Raw genomic sequence first — 27,386 nt, forward strand, 5'->3', positions numbered from 1 at the left:
ATTGTGTTTTGGCGTCTGTCTAACTGCAGCCGCACCTAAGTACTTCGCAGGTCTGTATACGACCATTTTACTTAACAAGGCTATCTTGTTTTTCACCCCTTCTTAGAGTGGGGAGCTTAGTGCCACCGGACAGAGTCAGTTTTGCACAGCTAAAACTTGCAATGATGTAAGAATTTTATTGAAGGTTGTAAAGCACTTCACTCCTTTGCCCGTACACTGGTTGGATGCATCATGTAGGTTGACGGGAGATAGTAGGGCTAGGGTGACCTGGTTTCAGTGCAATTTGTTAATGGGCGTGAGAACGTCGAGGATGTCATGTATGCACTTTCTGCAAGAGTCTTGGTGGCCAGAGTTGGCAAATTGTGTACTGTCTGTTTTGGCGTTGCCAGTCTCAAGTGCCAATGTCTTGAGGGCCTTTTCACAAATGAAAGTGTACATGGGAAGGAAAGAGAGAGCGCAAATGACCAAAGATTCACTGAAGAAATATTGTATGGTGTAAAAGTTTATTTGGACCTCATATACACTGTACATAGACTGGCTTTATACCATGCACCAATTAAGAAAGCAAGCAATAATAAAAGCAAAGGGTACCATAAACACCGGTAAAACACCATTTCAGTTGTTTTTTATGGCGCGAAAATGAGTAACCACTGAAAAGCACTGTTTTTTCGAGGTATTGAAATCACTGGAAAACACTGAGAAAACACCACCAGAATTTACCAAAAATAGAAACTGAAAACAGGAAAGCCTATATGTGCCCCATATAAAGCCAAGGAATGCAAACTAATACCATCCGGTGGAGGGTGGATAGGGCCTAGGAAGTGACCTACAATAAACCAACAACACAATTATTGCCCACCTTCGAATCCCCATTAATCCCGTACCGCCCGGGACCCCATAAAGCTCCCCGCAATCCCTGCGCCCGCAAACTCCCAGCCCTCTCCAATAAAGACATCCCGCCCCTCGCACACTCATTGCGTCGCTATAAGCGCTTATGAAACCTGAAAAACAATAGCAACAATACTACATTACAATAGGAAACTACCAGTCCATAATAATCGCTACTTCTACTCATCCAGCAGTCCATCTGCAGTTCCGGGAGTGACCGTTGGCAGGCATGGGTCATCCGACACTGAGGACTCCGCCTCCGATCGTCCTTTGTCGCTACCAAGGTCCGACGCCTCTGGTGTGGTCCTCAACAACTCTCCAGAGATCGCCGTCACCGCTTCCAGAGCTCCCTTACGTTCCATGGCAGTCTGTGAGTTCAATGGTTTCCGCAAACCCCGTCCATGGCGCCGCAGCCGTCGTGATCTGCGAGGCAGAGATTCTCCAGCCAGTTCCCGAGCCTCCCTTTCCTGGCCATCCTTTCCCGCTCTGTAGGTCTCCAACCACTCCCACGCATCCTCCGGCTTATCGTAGAAGTTGGTCTGTCCATCAAGCACTATGCGCAACTTGGCTGGGAAGAACAAAAATATTGGATCCCTTCTGTGCGCAACTCCCTCTTGATAGTTTGAAAGGACATGCGGCGCGGCTGTGTATCTAACGAGTAGTCCAGGAATAGCGTTACCTTGCTATTGTCCACTTGAAAAAGGCCATTGCTCCGAGCCTTTCGGAGAAGCAAATCGCTAAAGTGCAACAGCCTCGCCACCACCAGCCGAGGAGGGCGTCCCTGCAGCGGCGGTTTGGCCGGGACTCGGTGCGCCCGCTCCAAGGTGTAAAAGCTCGACAGTCCCTATGGGGCTACTACAGATTTGAGCCAATTTCTCCAAGTAGCTCACCATGTCCGACCCTTCAATTTTTTCTGGCAGTCCCACCACGCGGATGTTATTTCGTCTGTTCCAGCCTTCCGCATCCTCAGCCCGTCGCTCCAGCACAGTGAGACGATCCTGCACATCCGCCATGGCCACAGACAGTGTTTTCTGCGCAGGGCCAACCTCCTGTATTGTCGCTTCAGCCTGTTTCACACGGTCGGCGAGCTTCGAATGATCTGCCCGTAGCAAACCCAGCCCCGTCGCCACCTGCGCAATGTCCTGCTGGAGGGCAACTCTAGAATCCGCTATTGCCGCCAGAATCTTATCGAGTTGGATCTGAATCCCCGGGTCTCCTGGTGATTCCTGGTCTTCTCTGTTCTCCTGAGATGGAGATTCAGCTCCGGACGGCGGCGGGTCCTCCTCCTTCCGTGCACGAGGCTTGCCCATGACTGCAGCCGGTAGTTTATCCGATCCTGCGTTGCGGGCTACCACGCACTTCCCAACTGAGTCCGGTATAAAAATACTGCTCCCAAATCCTTTAGGGCCCAACGGCCAGCTTACGTCGCAGTTGCAATCCTTTGGTACACCCCAGCCACAGCTCGTTATCCAGTGTGGGCTGCACACTGATCTGCAGTCCTCGCCGCTGCAGGTATCAGGTCTCCCCGCTCACCATCAAACCCGCCAGGCCCTCCACAGTGTTCCCAGTACAGGAGGGTTCCTCGCAGACCCGTGCTAGATGGCAAGCCCAGTATTGTCCCCCGGTATTGCGCCGTCGCAGTGAGTCCGCGGTCCTAGGTCCAACCAGCTACAGCAACAGCCCCCGTCGGTCCGCCGTCCAGGGCGGGGGCCCCCCAGTGTAATTCATCCAGCGGAGTTCAGGCAGCCAGCGATCTCCCTTTAAAAAGTCAGTAGGGCTCTGTGTAGTTTATAAGCCTGGGCCCCCTTTCCTCCGATTACCTCCCGGGTCCTCCGCGATCTCGGAGGACCGAGGTGTAAGTTGCGATCCGCTCACGGCTACAGTGTTCCCCGGGGCCGCCCGCCGTGGTCCAGGGCGCTCTACCGCCCGGCAGTAGCACCGGAGTCTCCCCCAGGGCGTCACGCTATGATTTAAAGCGCCCTCCACTCCACAGCCTCTACTTCCGCACTCTGCCTTTTGCGCCCGTCCCAGCTCCCGGGAAGACAAAGGAGCCCGGCGCCATCTTGGGACCTCCGGAGGCCGACCCCGTTCCGATAATCAACCGCTGCCGCTTGCTCCTCAAGCCCAGTTTCGGGCCAATCTCGACGGCCTCGGCTGCCAGACTGCTCCTCTCTCGAGCGGCTCTGCTTGGGGGCCCGGGAGGTCCTTAGATCAGGAGAATACCGGGGATCGGATGCGGAGCTCAGCGCTCACGCAGCCTGCCCCATCGGCTCCTAAGCCACGCCCCCCTCCAGTCACCTTCATGCCGTCATTAACATTTTTAGCCGCACTATAGCTCTGATCATTATTGGTTACTGCCCGCATGTGCTCTAATATGTGCTTTTTAGCAGGAAAAATAGTTGAACCAATATACCACTTGCCACAAGGGCAGACAGTGACATATACCATGTAATATGTTTAGTTTTGCATATTATAAGTTTCACTATGAGCCACTTCTTTTGTGTCTGTGCAAGTACAATCTCCTGTGTATTAGTGCTGTACCGGCATGCTTTGCACTGTCCACATCGTATAAACCCTGTCCCAGGTTTTTACCAAATCTTTGGTTTGGGAACTATGCACCAGTAGATCTATTAGAGATGTATTTATTTAAAAGGTTAGAGATGGGAAACGCCCACCCTATCTTTCAAAATTGGATCATGCAAAAAAAATCCCATCTCTACTGCAAAATCTGTCTAAATTTATGTGCTCACTAAGTAAACTTTGTTATAAAGCGTATGGGTTTATCGCCTGTGCTACTCTTAGGTTTAGTCAAAAGTGTTAGGCCTGCAGTCGGGTTGCACTGTCATTGCAGTGGGTGGCATAGTGGGTGCTGCAGCTCACTAGTGGTATTTAACTTCCAGACCCCGGGCACACTTTGTACCATAGGGACTTATAGGTAATTCAAATATGACAATTAGGAGTATAGCCATATTTGACATGTTTTATGGGGTCAGAGCACATGCACTAGGGCCTGGTTAGCAGAGCCCCAGCATGCAAAATAAACAAAACAGCAGCATCAGTAAAAATAAAAATGGGGGTGATCATGCAAAAAGAAGCATTTTCCTACAGTGATTCATTGTCAGGGGTTGTCATGTAGTGCGTTGTCTACACATGAAACAGCACCAACTATGTGAGCGACCACCACCCTTTGTATCTCTGAAATTGACTCATTGCAAACAGGTTTGCAGTATCACTCCTCGCAGCCATCATTAGAAGCCACGGACTCCTACGCCGACGACACCCAGCTGATCCTCTACCTCACCAACGAACTCACAGCTGCCTTTCACAGCGGAATGAAGGCCGTTGCAACCTGGATGAAAGACAGATGCCTCAATTTCAACTTGGGCAAGACCGAAGTACTCAACCTGATATCCGCCCCCTCAGCCTGGGATGACTTCTGATGGCCCGCCGCACTAGGACCCCCCCCGACCCCTAAGGTCCACGCACGCAACCTCGGCATCATACTGGACTCCCCACTAACAATGAACTGCCAAATCAACGCAGTATCCTCATCCTTCTTCCGCACGCTCCGCCTGCTTCGAAAGACATTCAGATGGATCCCCACTGATTCCAGAAAAACGGTCACCCGTGCTCTCATAGCCAGCAGAATTGACCGTGGCAAAGCACTGTACGCTGCCATCCCCCAGAAACAGCTCCGGAGATGTCCAAAACGCTGCAGTCCATCCAGACTGGGCCTAGACATCCTCCGCCGCAGCCACATAACACAACACCTCCGACAACTCCACTGACTCCCAGTCAACAAGAGAATCACCTTCAAGCTCCTCACACATGGCTACAAAGTTCACCACGACGCAGGACCAGAATATCTGAACCACTGCCTCGCATTCCACACGCCCCCCAGACAACTCCGCTCCGCCCAACTCGCCCTGGCATCCTTACCACTGATCCACAAGACCAGAACCGGAGGAAGATTCTTCTCCTACCTCGCCACCAAGAACTGGAACACCATGCCCCTCCACCTTAGGCAATCCGCATCGTTGACCCAAGTCAGAAAGGACCTCAAGACCTGGTTCTTTGACTGAACCTCCACACCCAGACGGATCAGTATCCCCTACCCCGCATCACTTTGAGACTCTCACAGGTGAGTAGCCACGCTATATAACTCTTTAATGATTAATTGATTGAAGTTGATAAAAGCAGAAAGACGGACATATCCAAAGATGAACGAAATAAGTACAATCCTGTTGGAAGGAGTTAAAATCAGAGCATGTTTTACATGTGCAAGTCGATACATAATATACAGCATCCTTGCCCATGTTGTTTGTATTAAGTTGGACTACCACCCAAACCAGCTAAAGTGTTGGGTGCCAGAAGAAGATATCGGTTAAGGATTGACATGAGGTCTATCTGTGGTGCATTGGCACCAAACATGACTGCAAGCCATGTGACAAAGTCTCCTTTGTATACCCCAAAGCCATCAGGGAGTTGGAAGCCAGATTTGACATCAATGGGAATAAAAAGCGAGGTTGCCTCTGATCTCGATCCCGGTTATAAGCCTGGTCCTGATCACCCTACTCATGTAATTCGACGACAAAGTTGAGAGGAAAGTAAAAAAGGTAGCATTGGAAAAATAAGCAAGGCTCTTTGATGAACAAATGCTGCTGATCTCAAGAAAGGTCTGACAGCTGACTTTCAGAAACCCAACACTGCCTTTGTCTTCCTCTTTACATCCGATGGTGCCTCAAATTCTTCTGGACCTTGTTGATTCTGCAGTAAGTTTAGGCCTTCAAGAGGCCATGCTGGAGATTTTCAAATGATTCTGGCTCCCTCTGATGCGCCTTCTGGCTGCACATACCCAGTGGAAGGTCCAGATACATTGATTTGAGCAGGCTGTTCACAGAGCAGAGTTGGCACACTCCACTTCTGATGCCAAGCTGTGCATCAATTCTCTGCTTTCCGGTTGTTCATCCATTGGCAGGGCTGATTCCAGCTCTGGCTTCAGCTACAGCCATAGATTTTGATTGTTCTTCAGACATAGTTCAATTAATGTCACACTATACAATCATAAAGGCCCAACCAGAAATGCAGGAAGACTCTCATCTAGTTCTTCTACTTTGGCAGCAATACTTCAGGACTGTGAAGGCTGTTTTTGGGTCCGAGTCTGAAACAATAAAAGGTCTTCATTACCAACATGATTACAGTGATGAGTAGGAGGCTGATAACTTCCTACTCCCTCATTGTATTGCCTAGACACCTATCAAGAACCCATGTTAACTTGGCCTTTGGGTTTCTAACCGAAGAAAGCACATCTTCCGTTTTTGTGTTTAGGAGGTTGGCCGATGTGCTAGAACTGCCTCTCCAAGTTCATCAATCAATCATTCAGGGAATTGTAATCGCGCTACTCACCCGAGAGGGTCTAAAGTTGCTGGGGGGGAGGGAGGTTGGTCAGTAGTTCAGCTCATCCAAAGAGCCAGGTCTTGAGGGCCTTCCTGAAGGTATCCAGGGAGAGGGCGCGTCTGAGGTGGATAGGGAGCTCATTCCAGGTCTTGGCCATGATGTAGGAGAAGGCTCTTCCCCAGCTCTGGTTCTTTGGATGCGTGGGGTCACAGCGAGGAAGTGGTTGGCAGATCGGAGGTCTCTTTTGGGTACGTGGAGGGTGATTCTGTCATTTAGGTATTGGGGGCCAATGTTTTGTAGGCATAGATGAGTACCTTGAAAGTGACTCTCTTCTTGACGGTGAGCCAGTGGAGCTTTCGTAGTTGTTGGCTGATGTGTTCGTGTCAGGGGATATCGAGAACGAGACTGGCGGCTGTGTTCTGTACTGTCTGGAGCCTACAGAGTAGGGACTTGTTGATGACGGCATAGAGGGCGTTTCCGTTGTGCAGCCTGCTGGTGATGAGTGTGTGGGTGACTGTCTTCCTTGACTCGGTGGGATCCATTTGAAAGTCTTACAGAGGATGCGGAGGGTGTTGAAGAAGCTGGAGGCGACGGCGTTAACCTGACGGTTCATGGAGAGGGAAAAATCGACTACAATGCTGAGGTTTCACGCGTGATCCATGGGGGTGGGTGGGTGGGGGTTTGCTGAGGGCTGTGGGCCACCAGGTGGTGTTCCATGCTGAAGGGGTGGTTACGAGGACTTCTGTTTTCTCTGGGTTGAGTTTTAGGCAACTGTTGCTCATCCAGGCTGCGACGTCCTGCATTCTATCCTGGAAGTTGAGCCTGGTGGTGGGGTCCTTGGTGAGGGAGAGGATGAGTTGGGTGTTGTCAGCGTAGGATACTATGTTGGTGCTGTGCTGTCGGACAATGGGGGCCATGTAGATGTTGAAGAGGGTAGGGCTGAGCGATGATCCTTGAGTGACTCCGCAGTTGACTTCTGTGGGTTCGGAGAGGAAGAGAGGCAGTCTGATCCTTTGACTTCTGCCAGTGAGGATCGGATCCAGTCGAGGGGAGTTCCTTGTATGCCGGTGTCGTGTAGTCTGGCAGTGAGTGTGCGGTGAGAGACTGTGTCGAATGCTGCTGAGAGGTCCAGTAGAATGAGGGGAGCTGTGTGGCCTTGGTCGAGGAGGGTGCAGATGTCGTCTGTGGCAGCAAGTAGGGCGGTCTTGGTGCTGTGGTTGCTGCGGAATCCGGATTGAGAGGGGTAGCGGATGACGTTGTCTTCGATGTACTTCGTCAGCTCTGTGTTGATGGTCTGCTCAGGGACTTTTGCCACGAAGGGGAAGAGCCAGTAGTTTTTGAGGGCCTTAGGTTCTGCTGAGGGCTTCTTGAGCAGGGGCCTGACCTCTGCGTGCTTCCAGTCATCAGGAAACACGCCGGTCTTGAAGGTAGTGTTGATAGTGTGTCGTAGTTCTGGTGCGATGGTGGCAGCTCTGTGGTAGTTGTGGGTGAGCAGGGGTCAGTAGAGGCCCCTGAGTGGATGCCTTTCATGGTCGAGGCGGTCTCTTCTGTCGGGATCTGAGTCCAGGAGGAGAAGGTGGGCTGGCTGGTCTGCGCAGCAATCCCGCCCTGTGTCACCACACAGGGCGGGATTGCTGCGGAATCAGGCGTGTGGTCGTTGAAGTTGTCGTAGAGGTATGTAATCTTCAGGTGGAAGTAGGATCCGAGCTTGTCGCAGAGGTCCTGGGAGAGAGTGATATCCAAGGCATGGCCGCATGGGTTGGTGAATTCTTGGGTGACGCTGAAGAGCTCCTTTGAGTTACTGGAGTTGGCGAGGACTTTGTTGTAGATGAAGGTTGTTTTGATGGTTCTGATGTGTTGGTACTATTTCGTCATGTCGTCCTTGTAGGTGGTGTAGTTTTCAGTTGTCTTGCTGTTTCTCCAGTTCTTTTCCAGGTGGCTGCAGCTGTGCCTGGCTTCTTGGAGGTTGGTGGTGAACCATGCAGCTTTTTGGGGACGTTGTCTGTCGGCGTTGTGTAGCGGGGCAAGCTTGTCTGCGCAGTTGGAGACCCATGTGTGGAGTTCCCTGGCTGCGAGGTTGGCTTCGGTTGCGAAGGAGGGGGTGCTGCGGTTGAGGGTGGAGCTGAGCTGGTCTTCGGTGACTCTGTTCCAGTTCCTTTGCGGGGCACGGAGCGAGTCTGTGTGGCTTGTCTTTGTCGATGAGGAAATGTACTCAGTGGAGGTCGGTCCATGGGGGTTGCATGGTGTGGGCTGAAGTGTACGCTGTTTCCTCATGCGAAGATGGGGTTGAGGGTGTGTCCAGCCTTGTGGGTTGGTGCTGTGATGAGTTGCTTCAGTCCGATGTTGGCGAGATTGTCAAGGAGGGTGGTGGAGTTGGGGTCGCTGGGGTTGTCCAGATGGAAGTTCAGGTCTCCAATGAGTATGTAGCTGAGGAACCTAAGGCTTTTCTTCTTACTGATATTTGTCAAATAAATCGTCTACATCAGAGCCCCATTGCTATTTAACAAACCTCTGATGCTCCTGATTATCTCTGCCTGGTCAAAACCATGTTCTAAACTGGTGGTGAATTGTCCTATTGCTAGCCACCATATACGTGCTCTTGATAACCCTATGTTGTGACACTGCACCCCTCTTCTGAGAGCCTTGTGGTACAGGCCTCCACTTGCAAGGTGAATCCTAACGTCTTTCCTGTGGCTTCTGTGGACAAAGAATTCAAGATAACTTACTGATGCAATGGGCAGAAAAGGTTTTTCTTTGAGCAGTTTGACATGGTGTTCTTTGAATGCCATCTCCTGTTCTGTTGGAACAGTCACACCCTCTGTGGAATGTCCCGTGAGATTCTTCCTGTGCTACTTGGAGACCTAAGTTATGACTTTTCGCATAAATAATATAAGATGGACACGACTGAGCTAAACAAATTTGTGTGTTCTGACCTGAACACCACAGACTTGATGGATCTGCCAAGCCTTCATTGATGGATCTGGTTTTGGATGGTGTCAGACCATTTGGAGAAGAGTTTTGGGTGGCTATGGGGCATTTCTAAAACAAAGTTGCAGCTACCTTCTTGGGATTGCGATCTCCTCGCCACCAATTCAACCAGCACTACAGGAAGTTCTGGAGTTACATCATGGACGTGGTCTTCCTACAGTAGTGGCCATCACAGGCGATCCAGCAATATAAAAAGACTTGCCAGGTGTTAAAGTCAGTGCCAAGAGTCAAGGGCAGTAACCAACATCAAACCAGAAAACTGTTTCAAAATCCTTTAGTTTGCTCTTGATTGGGCATCCTGGGCCAGTAGCGAGCTGGAGAAAAGATTACACATCTCACGGTCAGTCTCGCAGCCACTTCAGACCTATGGATCCTCTGGATTGTCCAGACTGGTTATTCCCTTACCTTTCTAGACACCGCCACTCACATTCTCCATATTCTAAACAAGACATCGGTGGAAGATGCCAGTATTCTTTCCATGTAAGAATTGATGTTCCTCACCAAGGGGGCTTTCGAGCTTGTACCCGAGGCAGCGCTAAGAACGGGATGTTAGTTTTGTCACTTCATCGTCCCCAAGAATCACAAGGGTTTGTAACGGATCTTAAACTTCTAAGTTTTGAACTCATCCCTCAGATAGTGAGGCTTTGATGGAATCCCTGGATCTGCCGGTCAGGCAGCCCCCCAGGAAATATCTCCGATTTGTGGTGGGGTAAGACCACTTTCAGTTTACCGTCCTGCCTTTCGGTCTTACATCAGCCCATCGGGTGTTTACAAAGGTCTTGTCAGTGGTTGCGGCACATTTTTGCAGGTCAAGGATGAATGTATTCCTGTACCTTGAAACCTGGCTAGTGAAGATGATATTGTCTCAGCTAGTCTCACCCTGCCTTCAGAAAATGAAAATATTGTCATCCACCCTGGTGATCTTCCATCAATAAATCCAAGTTTCTTCTTCCGCTGTTATAGCAACTGCCCTTTACGGGGGCCGTCTTGGACATGTTCACCTGGAAGTCCGCCATAGCTAATCTGTGGCATTCCGGCTATGATCCTGCTTTGACAGGTGCAAGCTTCTGTTTCAGTCTTGATAGTTTTGAGACTCCTGAGCTGGTTAGTGTCTTGCATTATGCTAGTACCCTACACTTTGAGGAACATCCAAACTCTTTAGTGGAACCTGTGCCTGCAGTAGGAAGCACATTGAGAAAGCCTCTCAGACAACATCTGTATCACCAACGAGGTATGTCAGGGGCCCCATTTGTGGAAGACCGACATCAGTCTTACACATGGCAAACTGCTCTCATTACTCGCTCTGGAGGTCATAGTGGTAACTGATGCATCGTCTCTTAGTTGGGGAGGTCACCCAGATGATGTGGTGGTCAAAGACCTCTTAACTCCATTAGAGCAGCATAACCTCATAATCCATAACATCTCCGGTGTGAAGTGCCTCTCACCTGAATTCATAACGGGTGAATTTTAAATAATAAAACACCCGCCTTATCTCGGTCTGCAAGAGACGCAAAAAAAAATCTTTGTTTAGTTTGGGTAAAAGAGTCTTCTCCTACGAGCACAAAAGAAAGCAAGGACATCACTTTCTAATGTGTCCATGAACAGTGCAGACTACAGAACAACAATGTCTAACTATAATAAATGCGTGCATGGCATTTTTTTCGTGTTAGTGAAAAGCATGTTCAAACCATCATCTCCAAAAGAATCTAAGTTAGAATGGAAAACTAAAATGGAGCCTGAATGTAATCCTTATAATATGGTGCCTGCTGAAAACATATAACAGCAGGAGTCTAGACAAATCCTTGATACATTAATGGTCCAATTTTTAACATATGTGTGAACAAAACCCAAAAGATCACATTATTCATGCATTCCTTGTCATTTACGACTCCGGTAACAAATTGGGAATTACATAGGCCTCCGAACGAGGGCCTCAATATAGAGTTTTTCAGTTTTGGAGCAGAACCCCATAAGAATATCATTTGTTCCCATCTGCGGTATTCCTCTGAAGAAAATACAATGATTAATTGTTCAAAAAACTAAAGCATTGTGACAATCTATAGTAACTTTTGGTAACAATGCCTTATTTGTTAACGGAGTACCTGAAGTTTTGTTGCTGTGCATTTGATCATTGAACTTGTCCCTTGTGTGATGTAACACTTTTTGATATGCGTCTTTGTAATTTTCCTGCAAATATTTTGTTACTCTGAAGAAGATCTTGATAAATTGGCACCGTTTAGATGCTTGCACCGCATTATGTGTTTGGGCATGTCAATTCAAGTGTTCCTTCATGCTCCCCACTAGTGTTTTTTCTTTGACTTAAGAATTTATGGTGTCTGAGTCGAGTGAGAAGCGTTAGCATTGATATAAACTCAAGCTATACTTAAGCTAAGCCTTCTTTTGTACACAAATAGCTTCATAAAAGTATATATACCAAAAAGAAAGTAAATAGTGTATAAAACGTAAAAATTATGTTTTTCAAAATTAGAGCAACGTTGTATGCTTAATTGTATCTCTACTTTCTGTTATTAAGAACTTCAGGTCCAACTGTTGCTGGCTTGGAAACCACGTACACAGGAGGCAATGGCTTCTCCACCTCATATAACAGCCAAAGGTGGTTAAACCTTTACTTGTCTGCTTGTAAATTCTTGGATTTGGCTTTGGCATTACCATCAGAGAATCTTCCCCAGTTTCAAATGTAAGTAGAAATAAGTCAAGGCCTTTGAAATCCTTGTTAATTGTAGTGTCTGTACCTTTATTAATGTAATATGTTTGCATTATATGCCCCTCATGTTACTATATCAGTAGCCGCTTATTGTTCCTTTGTTGTACTTGTTCTTTTCCCATTACCTTCCCTTGTGTTGTGCACCTGAATCCCAGGCATGGTATTAGAACATTGGGGAATTTGGCAGTTGGGGAAAAGTCTTGCAGCGGAATTCTGAGGGCAGTTGTGTAAGTAAGAAGTAATACAACTTCATACCTCTTAACATGGCTCCTGTCGCCACTACATCTTTATTGGCGATGAGCACGGGATTGTGTCATGCGCCATTTGCTCAACATATATTGCTGGTAAGGTGGTGGCACATTCCTTCGGTGCCCTTCGTCTCCCTGCTCTCCAGCTTTTTTCTGGCCACGCTGTTTCGCTTTGAATCTGGCCAAGACACATCAAGATATTTCAGCGCTACACTCTCGTCTCACCAGGCAGGTTGAATGTGTCTTCCTGAGCAGTTCCAAAACCATGCCATGCCTGCCAGCGACTCTGCCTCCTTCCCGAGCACACCCAGACTTGTCATCACTGACTGACTGCGCTTCTACTTGCCATTCAGCTCCACCTTACTCTAATGCTTGGTCATCTGCCCAGCCCATCCAGTTCTTCTGATTGTTTCTGCTTGCTATTGAGCACAATCACTGCACGCTTGCGCTCCTTGATCCTTGACATACCTAGGTAGTGATCCCATTGTATAATAATACATAAAGCCGTACTGGGGCAATTTAAAATAGTCATCCTTCAAGAAGCCTGGACCACTGAGCAGTGACCCATAATTGAGTTCAACAAGTTTGCTTTTAAAACGCCTAAAAGCAGCAGGCCTAGAGGAGGCTTTTCGCTGTACATTCCTGTGAATCGCAAGGTTCTAATAGAAAGCATAGACAGGCAAGAGAACTGGTTTCAAGTAGTAACATTTGCAAACTGGAGACCAAACTGTTCGCTCCTGTTAATTAAGATTTTCATCAACCTTTGTTCAAGGAAAAAAAATTCTAAATTGACCCAGCTCATTTGAGTATTATGTGATCTGGGCAGGGGCCACCCCGCAACTGATTATATAATAACCCGGTATTTAAATGTGAATTTAGTCCAAAATAGTAATGATGAGGCTTCAGAGCAGGTTCAAGGATGCTTCTGGAGTATTCTTGAACAGACCAAGCCAAGGGGAAATCAACGGAATCCACTGGAGGTACTGGTGAATATGCAGCTCAATAGCTTGGGCTCTAAAGTTTTAAATGGAAGGGTTCCGCAGGATATTCTGCCTCAATGGACAAGATCAGACGATAAATAAAGGTCATTTCTCTTCCAGGGGATACTCATTAATAGTCATAAGCACTGAATTATCTCCGCCCATGAGCGGGAACCCGGAACACATAACAATAGACATATATATGTGTAAATATATCACAAAAGTACATAGTACTAAACTAATTATACACATATACATGTATAATAACCATAATATGCAGCCTAACATATATACATAGGCTAATAAAGCCAACATTACACACGTTCTGAAGCATGAAAATATGCTGTATATAAATGCAATAAACAGGCATGAGCCCAAAATGCATTTCGTAACCATGAAAAACTTTTATTTTCATCAAAGAACCTGTTGTAAACAGTTATTAGCCTAAAAGGCTGCATATGAAAAATTGTCTGTGTACAGAAAATCAGACTGGCACCCTGCCTTTAAGGACGAAGTCTCTGCTGAGGCCGTCCGCCTGTGAGTTGAGACTCCCTGGTAGGTGAACTGCTGTTATGGACAGGTCTCGTGCAAGCAACCAATGCCAGATGGTCTGGGCTTCTATGGACAGAGTCCTGGATCTGGTACCCCCCTGCTTGTTTAAGTAATACATGGTAGTTGTATTGTCTGTTTGCACCAGGAGGGACCGAGTCTGTAGAGATGGAGCCAGGGACTTGAGAGCAAGATGGACCGCTCTGAGTTCGAGTAGATTGATGTGATATCCTTTCTCGAAGTCTGACCATAGCCCTTGTACCTGTAGAGGGCCCATATGTGCCCCCCAACCTAGGAGAGAGGCATCTGTGATTAGAGTCTGCGTTGGTGGGTCCTGATGAAAAGAAACTCCCTTCATTAAGTGTGCCTTCTTCATCCACCACCGAATGGAATCTCTTGCCGACTGTTGGAGATGAATTCGATCCTCCCAGCATCCCGTCCTCTGTTTCCACTGATCTTCCAGACACTGCGGCAAAGGACGCATCTGCAAACGTGCGTTTGGCACGATGAATATGCACGATGCCATGGACCCCAGGAGAGAGGATACTTGCCGAACTGTCGGACGTGCATACTGGAGGAGAAGCACGCACTTCGCCTTGATAGATGACCATCTCTCCTCCGAAGGACACACGTTTTCTTTTTCTGTGTCCAGTTGTGCACCCAGGTAGTGGATCTTCTGGGTGGGATTCATTATGGACTTCTTGTAGTTGACTTGCAGACCCAACTTGCACATGAGTTGGAGGCATATCGATAGATGCTCTTCTAGTAGCGATGGGGATGAACTCTTCAGAAGCCAGTCGTCTAAGTACGGATATATGAAAATCCGTCTCTTTCGAAGACAAGCCGCAACTACCGCCATACATTTTGAAAATGTTCTGGGAGCTGATCTCAGGCCAAAAGGGAGTACTGAGTACTGGTAATGATGAGCCCCTACTTGGAACCTGAGGAACTTGCGATGTTTTCTGGATACCGGAATATGAAAGTAAGCATCTTTCAGATCGATGGAGCACATCCAATCCCCTTGGTGTAATTGAGGGAAGATCTGATGAAGAGCCAGCATTCGAAATTTCTACTTCCGAATGAATTTGTTCAATCGTCTCAGATCCAGAATGGGTCTGAACTCCATAGCTGGACCTTTTTTCTTTACGAGAAAAAATCGAGAGTACAGGCCTTGACATCTCTGTTGAGATGGTACTGGTTCTATGGCGTTCTTCTTCAGAAGGACGTTCGCTTCCTGTTGCAAGCGCTTTATATTCCACTGAACCATCTTTAGAGGACGTATGACAGGAGGTGGCTTCTTGAATCTCAAAAGGTACCCGCTCTGAATGATACTCCGCACCCATTTGTCCTTTGTGATTTGCTTCCACTCGTCCAGATACCACACAATACTTCCTCCAACCGGAGTGGCACACGGTTGTGGAGGAAGCATCCGTTCATTGTTTTTGAGGCTGCTTGGTAGCAGAGGATTGCTGCCTGTTTCCATTGCCTCTGCCTCGTCCAGGTCGTCGCTGTTGGAATTGCGACCTCTGTTGATTCTGGCCTTGATTTTGCGAGGACCAATTCGTCTGTTGGCCCCTCTGCTGAAAAGATCTTTTGTCAAAGGGACGAAAATTACCCCGACGTCTAAAGTCTTTTTTCTTTTCAAGACCAACGGCCTTCAGAGTGTCCAACTCCACTTTCATTTTAGACATTTCGTCGTCAGCGTGAGATCAAACAGAGTCGAACCATTAAAAGGTAAATTTACCATTTTCCTCTGAGCCTCCGGCTTTAGCCCCGTAAGGCGAAGCCAAGCCGTACGTCTAGCACAAACACCATGTGCATAACCATGAGCTGACAGATCCGCCGCATCAGCAGCCGCACTAATACTCTGGTTAGCCACCAATCCTCCTCCTTCCACTATTTCCAGGAAGTCTTTCTGATCCTCCTTAGGGAGTTTATCTGCAAAACGAGCCACTGAGTCCCAGAGCAGACGATCATAGCGGCCCAATAAGGCTGACGCACTGGCCACTCTCATGACCAAACCTGAGGTGTTGCACATTCTTCTCCCCAAGGAATCCATACTCTTACTATCCTTTTCAGGTGGAGCAGAAGAGGTAGATGCTGCAGAATGTGCTTTTCTGACTGCCAACACAATAAGTGAATCTGGAGGAGGGTCAGAACGCAAAAATAAAGGATCTTCTGCTGGAGCCCTGTACTTCTTTGCAATCCTAGAAGGACCTGAACCCACCGTGGCCGGAGTTAAGAATGTTCTCATTGCTGGTTCTATCAACCCAGGCACTAACGGCAGAAGAGGCCTACCAGTCGTCTTGTGATGCAGGGTTTCAAAGATGACTGACGTTGCTATTTGAGGAACTGCCATCTTGATCTTGAACTTATTCGCCCCACGACACAACACATCATTAAATGTGCCCAAATCATCCACTGGAGACACTCTGGACGGAGGAGTAGATGAAATTGTGGGAGAATAGTCTCGATATGAAGATCTTAAAGAAGACTTAGATGACGTAGAAGATGGTGAAGGAGTTCTACTCCGCCTCTGAGGAGTTGCCGATCGCTGCCTCCTTCGTTCCCTTGAACGTGATTTCTCTCTCACTAAGGACCTCGAGCGTGATCTTCTATGCAGCTCCGTCTGAGGGACCGGAGCCCTCATCCCCATCAGTCCTGCATCTGGACGCATCTTCCAATGTCTCAGGCTTTCCAGCCACCTCGGTGACAAGTTAATAGGCCGCCCTACACGCTCAGGTGAAGCCTCAGGTGACACCTGCACAATATTCAGTCCAGTTGAAGACTTGGAGGCTCTGGAAACTACACTGTGCTCAGAAACCAATGAGCCAGATGGAGTCCGTTGTCTGGGCACCAATTGTCTGTCATCCGACACCTGCCCTGAGGTTGAGCCCGAATGAGCCACCACAGACGAGTCCTGGTGCACTATCTCTTGCCCCGCCGCAGACCTGTCGTCTTGCTGGTCTCGCGGAGAAGACATATGTTCTGGACTGATGTCTGACCTCGACAAAGACCTAATTGAGGTCCGAGAGGCCGGTCTTGATAGTCTCGCCGCCGACCCGTGTTCAGGTGGGGGAGACCTAGACACTCCATGCTTCGACTTATGTCGCGATGGAGACCTTGATCTTCTCTTTTTAGGTCTCGACGTCGAATCCTTCGACGCCGTCCTTTCTCTCGACGTCGACCTCTTCTTTAACGACGTCGTAAGTTTCTCTCTCGACCTCGGTCTATCCTTCGACGTCGACACTTTCCTCGACGTCGACACACCATCCTTCAACGTCGACACACCATCCTTCGACGTCGGACGCCTCTCTTCCCTGACGTCGACTTCTCACGAGTCTTCGACGTCGAACGTGGCGCCCCCGACGTCGTCTTTACAGCAATCGACACCAGATGTCTCGACGTCGAGAAGGATTTCGACGGCGACTGTCGAGCCGCTGAACCTTGCCTCACCGGCGGAGTTCTCGACGTCGACGGAGCCCTCTTCGACGCCGACAATGCTGACGGCGATCTGGATCTCGACGTCAACCGCACCTTTTTTGACGGCGACGCTCCCTGGAGTCGATTTTTCTTAGTTCTACCTTCTGGAGACGCTGATCTTCGACGTTTAGGATAAGAAGATGGCTTAGCAGATGATAATAAGCCCTTGGAACTCTTCTCACCACGGTTTTCTCTCTCCAGAAGGCCCAGCAACCTCATTTTCTCCCTTTCTCCTAAAGTTCTACTAGAAAGGTTGAGGCAGTGATAACAATCTTCCACCTTATGAGAAGCTGGAAGACACACCACACAAACAGAGTGTGGATCGTTTTTGACATCTTCTTCCCACAGGAAGGACATTTGTAAAATAAAGGTGGCATTCTGACTAAAAAATCACCAACAGTTAGTCAGAACAAGATATAAAACACCACCAAAATAATCTTTTGTCAAAAAAAGGTAAGAAAAAACCAACTTCTGACAGAAAAATACTACAAATGAGCAGAGCTCAAGTTCCAGGTTCCTCACAGAACAAGCCGGAAAAAAGAACTGACCTAACTGTCACCTGTGGTGCATGATGGGAACAGAGTTCTCCTAGAGGCCTTAAAGGCAAAGTGTGGGTTCTCAACGAAGACGTCGCGCACAGCATTTTCCAGGCTTGGGGAACACCAGACATCGATCTGTTCGCAGACGCGGCAAACACAAAATGCCCCGTCTTCGCGTCCAGGTTCTCCCAGAAAGGGTCTCAAGGGAATACCCTTTTGATAGACTGGTATCAAAATTTGCTGTACGCCTTTCCACCGACACCGTTGATACCAGCAGTGATCAGCCGGATGTACAAGACCAACTCCAGAATGATACTGATTTGCCCGGAGTGGCCACGCCAGTGGTGGTTCCCAGATCTCCTTCAGTTGTCAATCAGGCCACACAGGAGATTGCCTTGTCGCCCGGATCTTCTGTCCAAACAGGAGGGGCGAGTGTTTCACCCCAATCTGCCCTCCCTGCGCTTGGCAGCATGGCTCCTGAAGTCATCCAGTACGGGCATTTACAGCTGAATCCGGAGTGTATGAACATTCTTAAGGAGGCAAAGCGGCCTTCTACAAGACAATCCTACGGATTTAAGTGGAAACGCTTTTACCTTTGGTGTCAGAGTAAAGGTCTTGACCCTATTCATGGTCAAGAACAGGTGATCTTGCCTTATCTTCTTTACCTTGCTGAGTCTGGTTTGCAGTTTAGTTCTATTAAAGTCCATCTTGCTGCAATAACTGCTTATAGAAAATCGCCAACACAGATATCGTTTTTTCGGATGCCTGTGGTGAAGGATTTTCTAGAGGGGTTAAGGAAGGTGTTTCCTCCAGTCAGGTCTCCTTCTCCACCTTGGGAGCTTAATGTGGTGTTGACTAAGTTGATGGGTCAACCATTTGAGCCCATACATAAAGCGTCTTTGCAACACTTATCTTGGAAAGTAGCATTCCTGGTGGCCATCACTTCTGCTCGTAGAGTGAGCGAAATTCAGGCTCTGTGTTGCAAGGAACCGTACACAGTTTTTCATGGAAACAGAGTGGTGCTCAGGACTCATCCTGCTTTTCTGCCAAAGGTGGTGTCGGATTTTCATGTTAACCAATCCATAACATTGCCTACTTTCTTTCCAAACCCTTCGAGTCCGGCTGAGCGGACTTTGCATTCCTTAGATCTAAAGAGGGTTTTGAAATTTTACTTAGATAAAACGAAGTCGTTGAGACACACGGACCGTTTGTTTGTGAACTATGGTCTTACGAATACTGGTTTGGCAGCATCCAAGAGATCCATTTCTAGATGGATAGTGTCATGTATCTTTCTGGCTTATCAGCTAGCCCACAAGTCTTTATCAGGTAGACCTAGGGCTCATTCTACGAGAGGGAAAGCTGCTACCACAGCTCTCCTTAGGAATGTGGCTATGTCAGAGATATGTAAAGCAGCTACTTGGCGTTCAGTGCATACGTTTACACGCCATTACTGCTTGGATTCTGATGCGCAGACTGATGCACAAGTGGGACAAGCATCACTCAGAAATGTGTTTGCTGTTTCTAGTTAAACACTGTATTTTTAACAGTGCAGCTATGCATTTATCTGTTCGCCCGCTTCTAGTGGGTATGAGCTTGCTACTCTATTCAGTGCTTATGACTATTAATGAGTATCCCCTGGAAGAGAAGGATTAGTTACTTACCTGTAATCCTAGTTCTCTTCCAGGGGTATACTCATTAAAGTCATAAGCACCGTCCCGCCTCCCCGGGCGAGCAGTAGCATTGAAGTTTTTCAATATGTATTATGAAGTTTTTATGTGCAGATTCCTGCTAAAAGTTTACTGTACCGTACAAAAGAACTGACCTAACTGTCACCTGTGGTGCATGATGGGAACAGAGTTCTCCTAGAGGCCTTAAAGGCAAAGTGTGCAGATTCTCTGGGGCCTTAAAGGCAGGGTGCCAGTCTGATTTTCTATACACAGACAATTTTTCATATGCAGCCTTTTAGGCTAATAACTGTTTACAACAGGTTCTTTGATGAAAATAAAAGGTTTTCATGGTTATGAAATGCATTTTAGGCTCATGCCTGTTTATTGCATTTATATACAGCATATTTTCATGCTTCAGAACGTGTGTAATGTTGGCTTTATTAGCCTATGTATATATGTTAGGCTGCATATTATGGTTATTATACATGTATATGTGTATAATTAGTTTAGTACTATGTACTTTTTGATATATTTACACATATATATGTATATTGTTATGTGTTCCGGGTTCCCGCTCATGGGCGGAGATAATTCAGTGCTTATGACTTTAATGAGTATACCCCTGGAAGAGAAATAGGATTACAGGTAAGTAACTAATCCATTTTGCCTACACAATGTGGAACGTGGAAATGTTATGCCCCGTAGAATGCTACAGCATAGCGTCCCACTCAAAGAGCAACCATTGTCCCCAAGTTATGAGACCGAACACCAGCATGGTGCACAATGCCCAGTCCTGTGCTTCAAGTAAAGGAGCTTTTACTGACAATCTTAGGAGGTCCAATGGAGGGAGAACTCACACATAAAATCATGGCAGAATGCGCCAGAATATCAAATAGGCCGCTGCTGAGAACATGTCTCCAATCAAGGACTGGAACAGTCTAACAGCTCAGCTACTGGCAAAGTTTCCTTGCGCCACAGCAGCTAAAGCACAGCGTTCATCTCACTGAAGAGTGTTTCCTCTTGCTCCTACAATCATAAGACTGATGAAGGCCTTGAACATCTCCTTGAGAGTAGCGAGTAGAAACCGAGACTGCAAAAAGTTAGCTACTGAGTCCAAACTGGAACATAAGCAGTATGGGCTGGGAAGACCAAACATATTAGTTAGTTTTAGGCTAAGCTCCATTATGAGAGCTAAAAGAGTAACTCGGAGAACTATTGTTCCTTGGTCATTCGGCAGGCGAATGGAACAAGCAGAACCAGCAGTGCTAACATCTCTGAACCTGATTGGTTGTTGCAAGGATTCTGCGAAGTCACAGAATCATGCTTGGGACCATAGAACCTTAGTAAGCAGGGACTGAGTCATCCTACCACCTTAGAACCCATGAGCCCGAGACCGACTAGCTATAGTGTTTTACTTGCCCTGCTACTCACTCACAGAGGAACAAGTAATTAGACACCCAAGAACACAACACTACTGACCCTCTCAGAAATCGCGGTGACAGGACACACCCTTTCGTTCTCACACTCTGACTTGTCCACAATATGATCTGACGGGCACAAGAGAAAAGTTTAAAATATTAATTTGAACTATTGTGCTCTAGTTTGCAACATACATGCCACAATAAGTAAGAAAATGCCTAACACAAATACGGTCAGCATAGTAAGTAATCCATAAAATGAGCTGTCATGATACTAGACAGGGTAGACTTACCCCCTCCACTGCTACAGAAGCAAAGTGATTATATAGCAGAAGATCTTAGTGTTTGCAGCGGACCCCATACCTTAGCATACACAGATGAAAGGTCTATATCTCAGGTGCAGTCGCGATCCTCTCTGAAAATCTCTCTCCAGGTGTGTGCATTCTTAAATATTTGCCCCAAACTCCTGCAGGCCAGGGAAAAAACCTTGAAGGATCTTTTATGGCATAAAATCCACTCAGGTGTGGTCCATCAGCCTCACTCCTTGTACCTTGAGTAATCTTGCAATCAACTGAATGCTATAGAGCTTTGAACTCACACATATCCCGAAATGTCTTCAAGCCAAGTATTAGAAAGGGAGTACGATATTATTTGCGCCAGCTTAACATGAATATTTTGGCTTAGGCACTCCTGGGAAGTTATTATGTCCTATCAGCAGAGGCCATATATATCAAAAGAGGGAGTGGAGAGGGAACGTGTCCACATAGACACACGAGGCGGATTCAATCTCCCCAACTATAGTTTATAAACAAGTAGAATCTACCCAAGCAAGATAGGCGAAAAAATGAGAAACGGGTATGGAGTGAGATGTGTTTCCTACAATGGTTGGAAGCACATGGTGTTCTTTAAATACCCCTCACGCAGCAGAAGGGTCCTTGGTGTCATGCTTCATCATAGAGGTCTTCGCGTCCCTCTACGGGATGCAGCGTGCTTCTAACCAGCGAGTACGCGGGAGCACTGATGTAATCACTATGTGTGGTGTGCGAGGGTAGTGTGTGGTAGAGTCAGAAGTGAATGGTAAGTGAGTGTTAAAAAATACCTGGCATGTGAGGGCTAAAAAGAATTTTAATATACCTCTGTGCTGGTATTGTTAAAATAGTGTGGTGGAGGTTTCGTTTATTTAATGTACATAACCTCCTGTGTGCGTCAACATGTTTCGAAGCCTAAAGCTTCTTCTTCAGGACGAGTGCACCGATCCCTACCCTACTCACATGCGACAGTCTAATACGGCCTATACATAAATAATATTATGTGTAGAATAAAGCCAAATGTGCCTACTATGGTACTCGGCCTGGAACAAGGTAATACCTTCAATCTCAATCTGTAAAAGAACACAAAAATACAAACACATTTTTTTTAAAGAAAGGCACTCTTGATGTGGAGATCGTGACCTGTAAAGGTGAATCACATAGTGTCAAGACGTAATTATCAGCCTATCAGTGTCCCTTCCGCGGCTCCGTGGTGTATGAGGAGTCTGGAGGGTGCAGCATTTATACTCTCTTTAATTGCCAAATAATTCCAGCCACTTTTGGAAGCGTACGTGCCAGACAGTATTTGCCGTCATTTGTCCTCGGTTCCGGTGTGCCACTAATGCACTGTTTATGCTGTTTTTATTCTGTAATGGTTTAAACTAACCAAACAAACAAATAAATTAATTCTTACTTGAGCAAGGGAGAACACATTATATTTTTCTGTAGAGAGCTGTATTGACACCCTTACCCCTAACAGTAACGCTACATTAGCTGTGCTATAGTAATGTTGCCTACTTTTACTCTGTGACTGGGGGTGAATGTTTTGCCACTGTGCAACATTCATCCATCATCTTGTGTGTTTTGCTGTTCACCCTATGTGGGAAGGGTATGCCCAGACGTGGGTCCCGTGCTCACTACGCCACTGGAGTCAAGCTATCCTGGCTGAAGACGGCTGATAGCCAGAAACCGGTCCTAGGATGCTTGATTCCGATCCAGGGAAGACATGCGTGACAGTTCGGTCTGGACTGTTCCCATGAGGCACAGGGTCAAGACTGATTTGCATAGGGCCATGTCTGAACTGGGGTGGCTTGGTGAGCAAAATAACGATGGATTAAACCCAGATCTGTGACTGGGGGTGAATGTTTTGCCATTGTGCAACATTCCGTCCATCATCTTGTTTGTTTTGCCTACTTTTACTCAGCATGACAGGAGTAATGAACGCTACCGCAATGTCTGCCAATTTCATGGAAAGTATCAGGAGCACCACGAGAACGATGTTTTTTTAAAAAAGTTTATTGCACAGTTAATTAAAACCAATGCGATACAGTAACATAATAAGAAAAGTTAACATGCAGCATAACAAGACATGCGTTTAAGACCAAGCTATACAATAGCGAAATAAGAATAAACAGTTCAACATAAAAGCAAGCTTTGTTTGTAGGCCGGCTATATTGGGCCATGCTATACTTCCCATCCGTTTTCTAGGCCTACTAGTCCATTCATGTTTTACATAAAATTTTGCGGCTTAAATATTTCCACAATCGAACTGATGTTCTAATTTATTGAGTTCTCATGGGTCAATTTTTGGTCATTTTTTTTCCACTGCTTTTAAAAATTTCACAAAGCTGCAGCTCAGCTGAGGGTCCTGTGCTGAGAAGCAGGTTAGCACTGCGCTCCTTCGTGTGCGTACCCCCTGTAGAATAAAATGGCGTTTCAGCAGGAACTTCCTTTCTTCTTTCAGTTCCTCACACGAGCATAGCAGGTGCAGCATGTCTTCTGCCCCGATGCCACATAGCCGACATAGTGTTCCTGCTTTCGATCTCAGCCAGTGAGGAAGGTGCTGAATGCATGGTAGCAAGCCCAGTCTATATCTTAAGAAGGTCAATTTTTTTTTTTTTTTGCATAACCCAGACCGAAATAAGGCTGGGAGACTTGTGTCTGATATGTGTTTAATACCATCCATGCGTGGGATCTTTTTGATAGGATGGCTTTGTCCTGGACCCACGACTGTAGCTTGATCGATTTCTTTGCCAGCTTGTTAAATGTTTTATGATCTGCGGGGGACGCCCAGAGCTCTGCCAGCCCGGTGTCCTCTAAGCTTTTTGCCAGGTATTTTGCTGCTGTTGAGTTTTGGGACTGCTCTAGCTCCTTCCATAAATATTCATTCAGGGTTCCTTCGGTCGTTTTTCTCACTTTATCCCATGTGCAGATGTATGCCCCCTTTCGTGCCAAAAGCTGTACCCGGATTCCAAATTCCAGTCTGATCTGTGCTGGGGAGGATCGCTTTGGGAGGCTGAAGATGATTCTATATGCCGACACGATTGTATTGTCAAGTATTGTGGCATCTCTGCCTCGGTGAGCCTCGCTCCCATAAGTTAGTGTTGGTAACAGTTTGGCACGTATGACATGTAATAAAGGAGTTCGAGAAGGGCCGGAAAGGTTGTTGTTCAGTGTTTTCAATGCAATTGCCAGAGCAAGGCCTTTACCTCTTATACTAGCCCTTGGTGCGCTGAATTGGCCACCGCTATCTATCTTCACACCTAGGTATTTGTACGACAAGGTGTCTTTGATGCGGGTGTTATTCCAGAACCACGAGAAAGCTTTCTTCTTTTTTTTCTTACTGATTGTCATTGTTTGTGTTTTCTCGAGGTTCACTGTTAAGTCATTTGACTCGGAATATCTCTGGGTTGTGTTTAAGAGGTTTTGGAGCCCTACTCTTGTATGGCTTATTAACACCAGGTGGTCTGCATATAAGAGGCATGGTAGATTGAGGCCTCCTAATTTTGGCAAGTGTGAATTACAGTTGTTTAATAGGGGCGCCAGATCTCCCAGGTACAGTTTAAACAATGTGGGGGCCAATACTTAGCCCTGCTTAAGGCCGTTGTTGGTTTGTATCCGCCTTGACAGCATTGAGCCGTCCCCCACCTTGATCTGAATCCAGGTGTCTGTGTGTAGGTTTATTAACAGCTCCAACAAAACTTTTGGGATGCCCCAGCCATTTAGTTTTGTCCATAGTTGATTGCGGTTGATGTTGTCGAATGCCGCTTTGTAATCAATGTAGCAGAGGTGTAGGGGCAATTTTTTCGTCTCTGCCTTGTCTATAAGCATGCCCATAGTCAATATGTTTGCTGTTGTTCCCACTGATTTGACGAAGCCTGTTTGGTTGACGGGTATAAGGGATTTCCTCGTGGCCCATGCCTGTAATTCTTCCAGTATGAGCCCTGCAAAATACTTTGCGTCGTTATCGATTAAGGCAACTAGCCGATAGTTTTGAGGGAGGCCCCTGTCCCCTGCTTTATATATGGGGGCAATGATGGAGCCCTTCCAAGAGTCTGGCAAGATATTAGTGTACCTGATCTCCCAAAAAAGGGGTTCAAGTGCCGCTGCCCAATAGTCCATATCTTGTTTGAAGAGGACGGGCGGGATCCCGTTTGGACCCGGCGCACCTTCCCGTCTTCCTTTCTTTATTTGCCGTTTGATTTTGTGTTGCAGTAATATATGATCTGTGGCACCCACCGTGTCCTGATCGATTGGGCACCGTTGTAGCGTGTGACCAACATCCTGGGCTTTTCCGAAGATAGGTTCGCTCGTGTTCTTATTAGCCGACAGGTCTCGATTAAAATGGTTATCAAGATAAGCTGCCCAGGTTACCTCTGTGATGTTTGATGTGATCTCCATTTTTGCAGGATGCGTTAATGAATTTATTGTTTTCCAGAACCTTGCTCCGTCGTTCTTTTTTATGTCCTCATGAAGTGTTGCCCATAGTTGTTCCTCTATAGTTCTGTTTGCTTCCCACTTTAGTTTTTTCAACGAAGCTTTTAATTTAGTAAGTTGTTCCGACTTCTCTTTGTTGTTGTGATCCAGCTGTACTGCTCTCATTAAGTTAGAGATTGAGTTTTTAATTTCTTTAATTTTCCCTCTATATGCTCGAGGAAGGATACCAGCTTGTTCATCCTTGTACGCATTTTGGGCTTTGTTGCATGTTGCCCCAGGGTAGTAGTAAACTGCACCCATTTCGCTACTTCATTGGGGCCTGTACGCTCCATGTAATGTTGTTTTGCCAGTCCTATCAATATTTCACCCGTTGCAGTTGAATACTTAATCTTTCTAAAGTTTACGGTATAGATGGACTCTTTAGGAGCCGTCGAACGCTCGTAGGTTGGTCTAGCAAGGTCCATGGTAATTTCCTGAGGGCAGTGGTCACTATCTGTTTGGTTCCCTATCCGATAGGATATTATATGTTGGAAAAGTGGAAGTGACATGAAGGTATAGTCTATTGTACTGTTCGCTTTTCTTGAATGAAAAGTTGAGGCTGGCGGGTTATCCCCTGCGAACCTGCCGTTTAGTGCCCTGATGTTGAAATTTTCTAATGCCTCATGTACCGTTTTCCCCAGTTTTGATTGTTTGGCTGTTTGTGGCATTCCTTGTAGTGGTAGGGCCCAAGATGTGTTTTGTGCCATAATTCCCTCCTCTTGTGTTGTTCCCATAAGATTGAGGTTGAAATCCCCCCGTGAGAACTAGGTTCGCAGTTTTCCCCCCGTAATGCACTCTTCTATGAAGGCGTATAAGTCCTCCCCTGCTTTTTTCTTTCCTTTGGGATGGATATAAGCATTGACCAGGGTGCACTTGTTAGTTGCATTGCCTGAGCCTGTTGTCAGAGTCAGGTTAACTGCGAGTGCAGCTGTCACCGAGGGCCCAGTTTCTTTTGCCATCACAAAGCTAGTTGTAGCCACATATATTGCCAATCCTCCTCTTAGGTGCCCATACTTGGCTAAGCTCTTAGTGCCAGAAAAAAAGCGTAGGTACCCCTGAAGGTGCGGGGGCTCGGCAAGCCAAGTTTCTTGTAGCGCAATTAGGTCAAAGGATCGAATGTAATCTATGAAATCCAAATCCAGCATTTTGGATGCTTGGCCATTTATATTCCAGGCACATATACACAATTGATTCTGTAAGTGCTCCATTGTTATCCGCTCCGCGTGTCAGTTGCTCTTTGTTATGGTTCTCACGAACCGTCTTTGCTCCTGCCACCTGTTTGGAGCTTGTCTTCCGTGTTGTTCTCCGAGAGCAAGTTAGATGAAACCATTTCTGCCAATACAGCTTGGCCCGGCAGCGCCCCTGAGAACCGAGATTTTTCTACCTTCTGCGTGCTCCCTCGAGTTCAGGCTTCTCTCAGAGCACAGTACGTCCGGATATCCTGGCTTTGTAAAAGGCTTCGTCGTAATGCCCCATTTTTTAAAGGTCTCGGATTCCGTAAGGATCTTTTGTGCCAGGTCTGCCGTAGCCCAAATCGCCTTCGTCGCCTCTTTTCCTGTGCCTTCCACCGCTATAAATTCAATAGACTTCAGGTCAGAGCTTGCCACGGATGACAGTGAGGGGATGTGGGCCAGTAATCGCAAGATATTGCCTCTATTGAGGATGTTGTGGCTTCCTTTGGATGTAAAGTCTGGGGTGAACCATGTGGCATCCGAATCTT

The 27,386-nt window shown here is 47.0% G+C and overlaps 1 protein-coding gene across 2 annotated transcripts in view; it reads left to right on the forward strand.

Annotated features, from left to right (window-relative positions):
* DOP1A (DOP1 leucine zipper like protein A) overlaps nt 1–27,386 on the forward strand; it is a 1,012,538-nt gene that overhangs the window by 936,075 nt on the left and 49,077 nt on the right. For both annotated transcript variants that reach the window (XM_078648131.1, XM_078648132.1), the window contains one exon: nt 11,807–11,971. In XM_078648131.1, the coding sequence (XP_078504257.1) occupies nt 11,807–11,971 (165 nt within the window). The remainder of the gene's footprint in view (nt 1–11,806; nt 11,972–27,386) is intronic.

Source organism: Lissotriton helveticus, chromosome 6 (genome assembly GCF_964261635.1).
Source record: "Lissotriton helveticus chromosome 6, aLisHel1.1, whole genome shotgun sequence".
In the NCBI taxonomy this organism is placed as follows: Eukaryota; Metazoa; Chordata; class Amphibia; order Caudata; family Salamandridae; genus Lissotriton; species Lissotriton helveticus.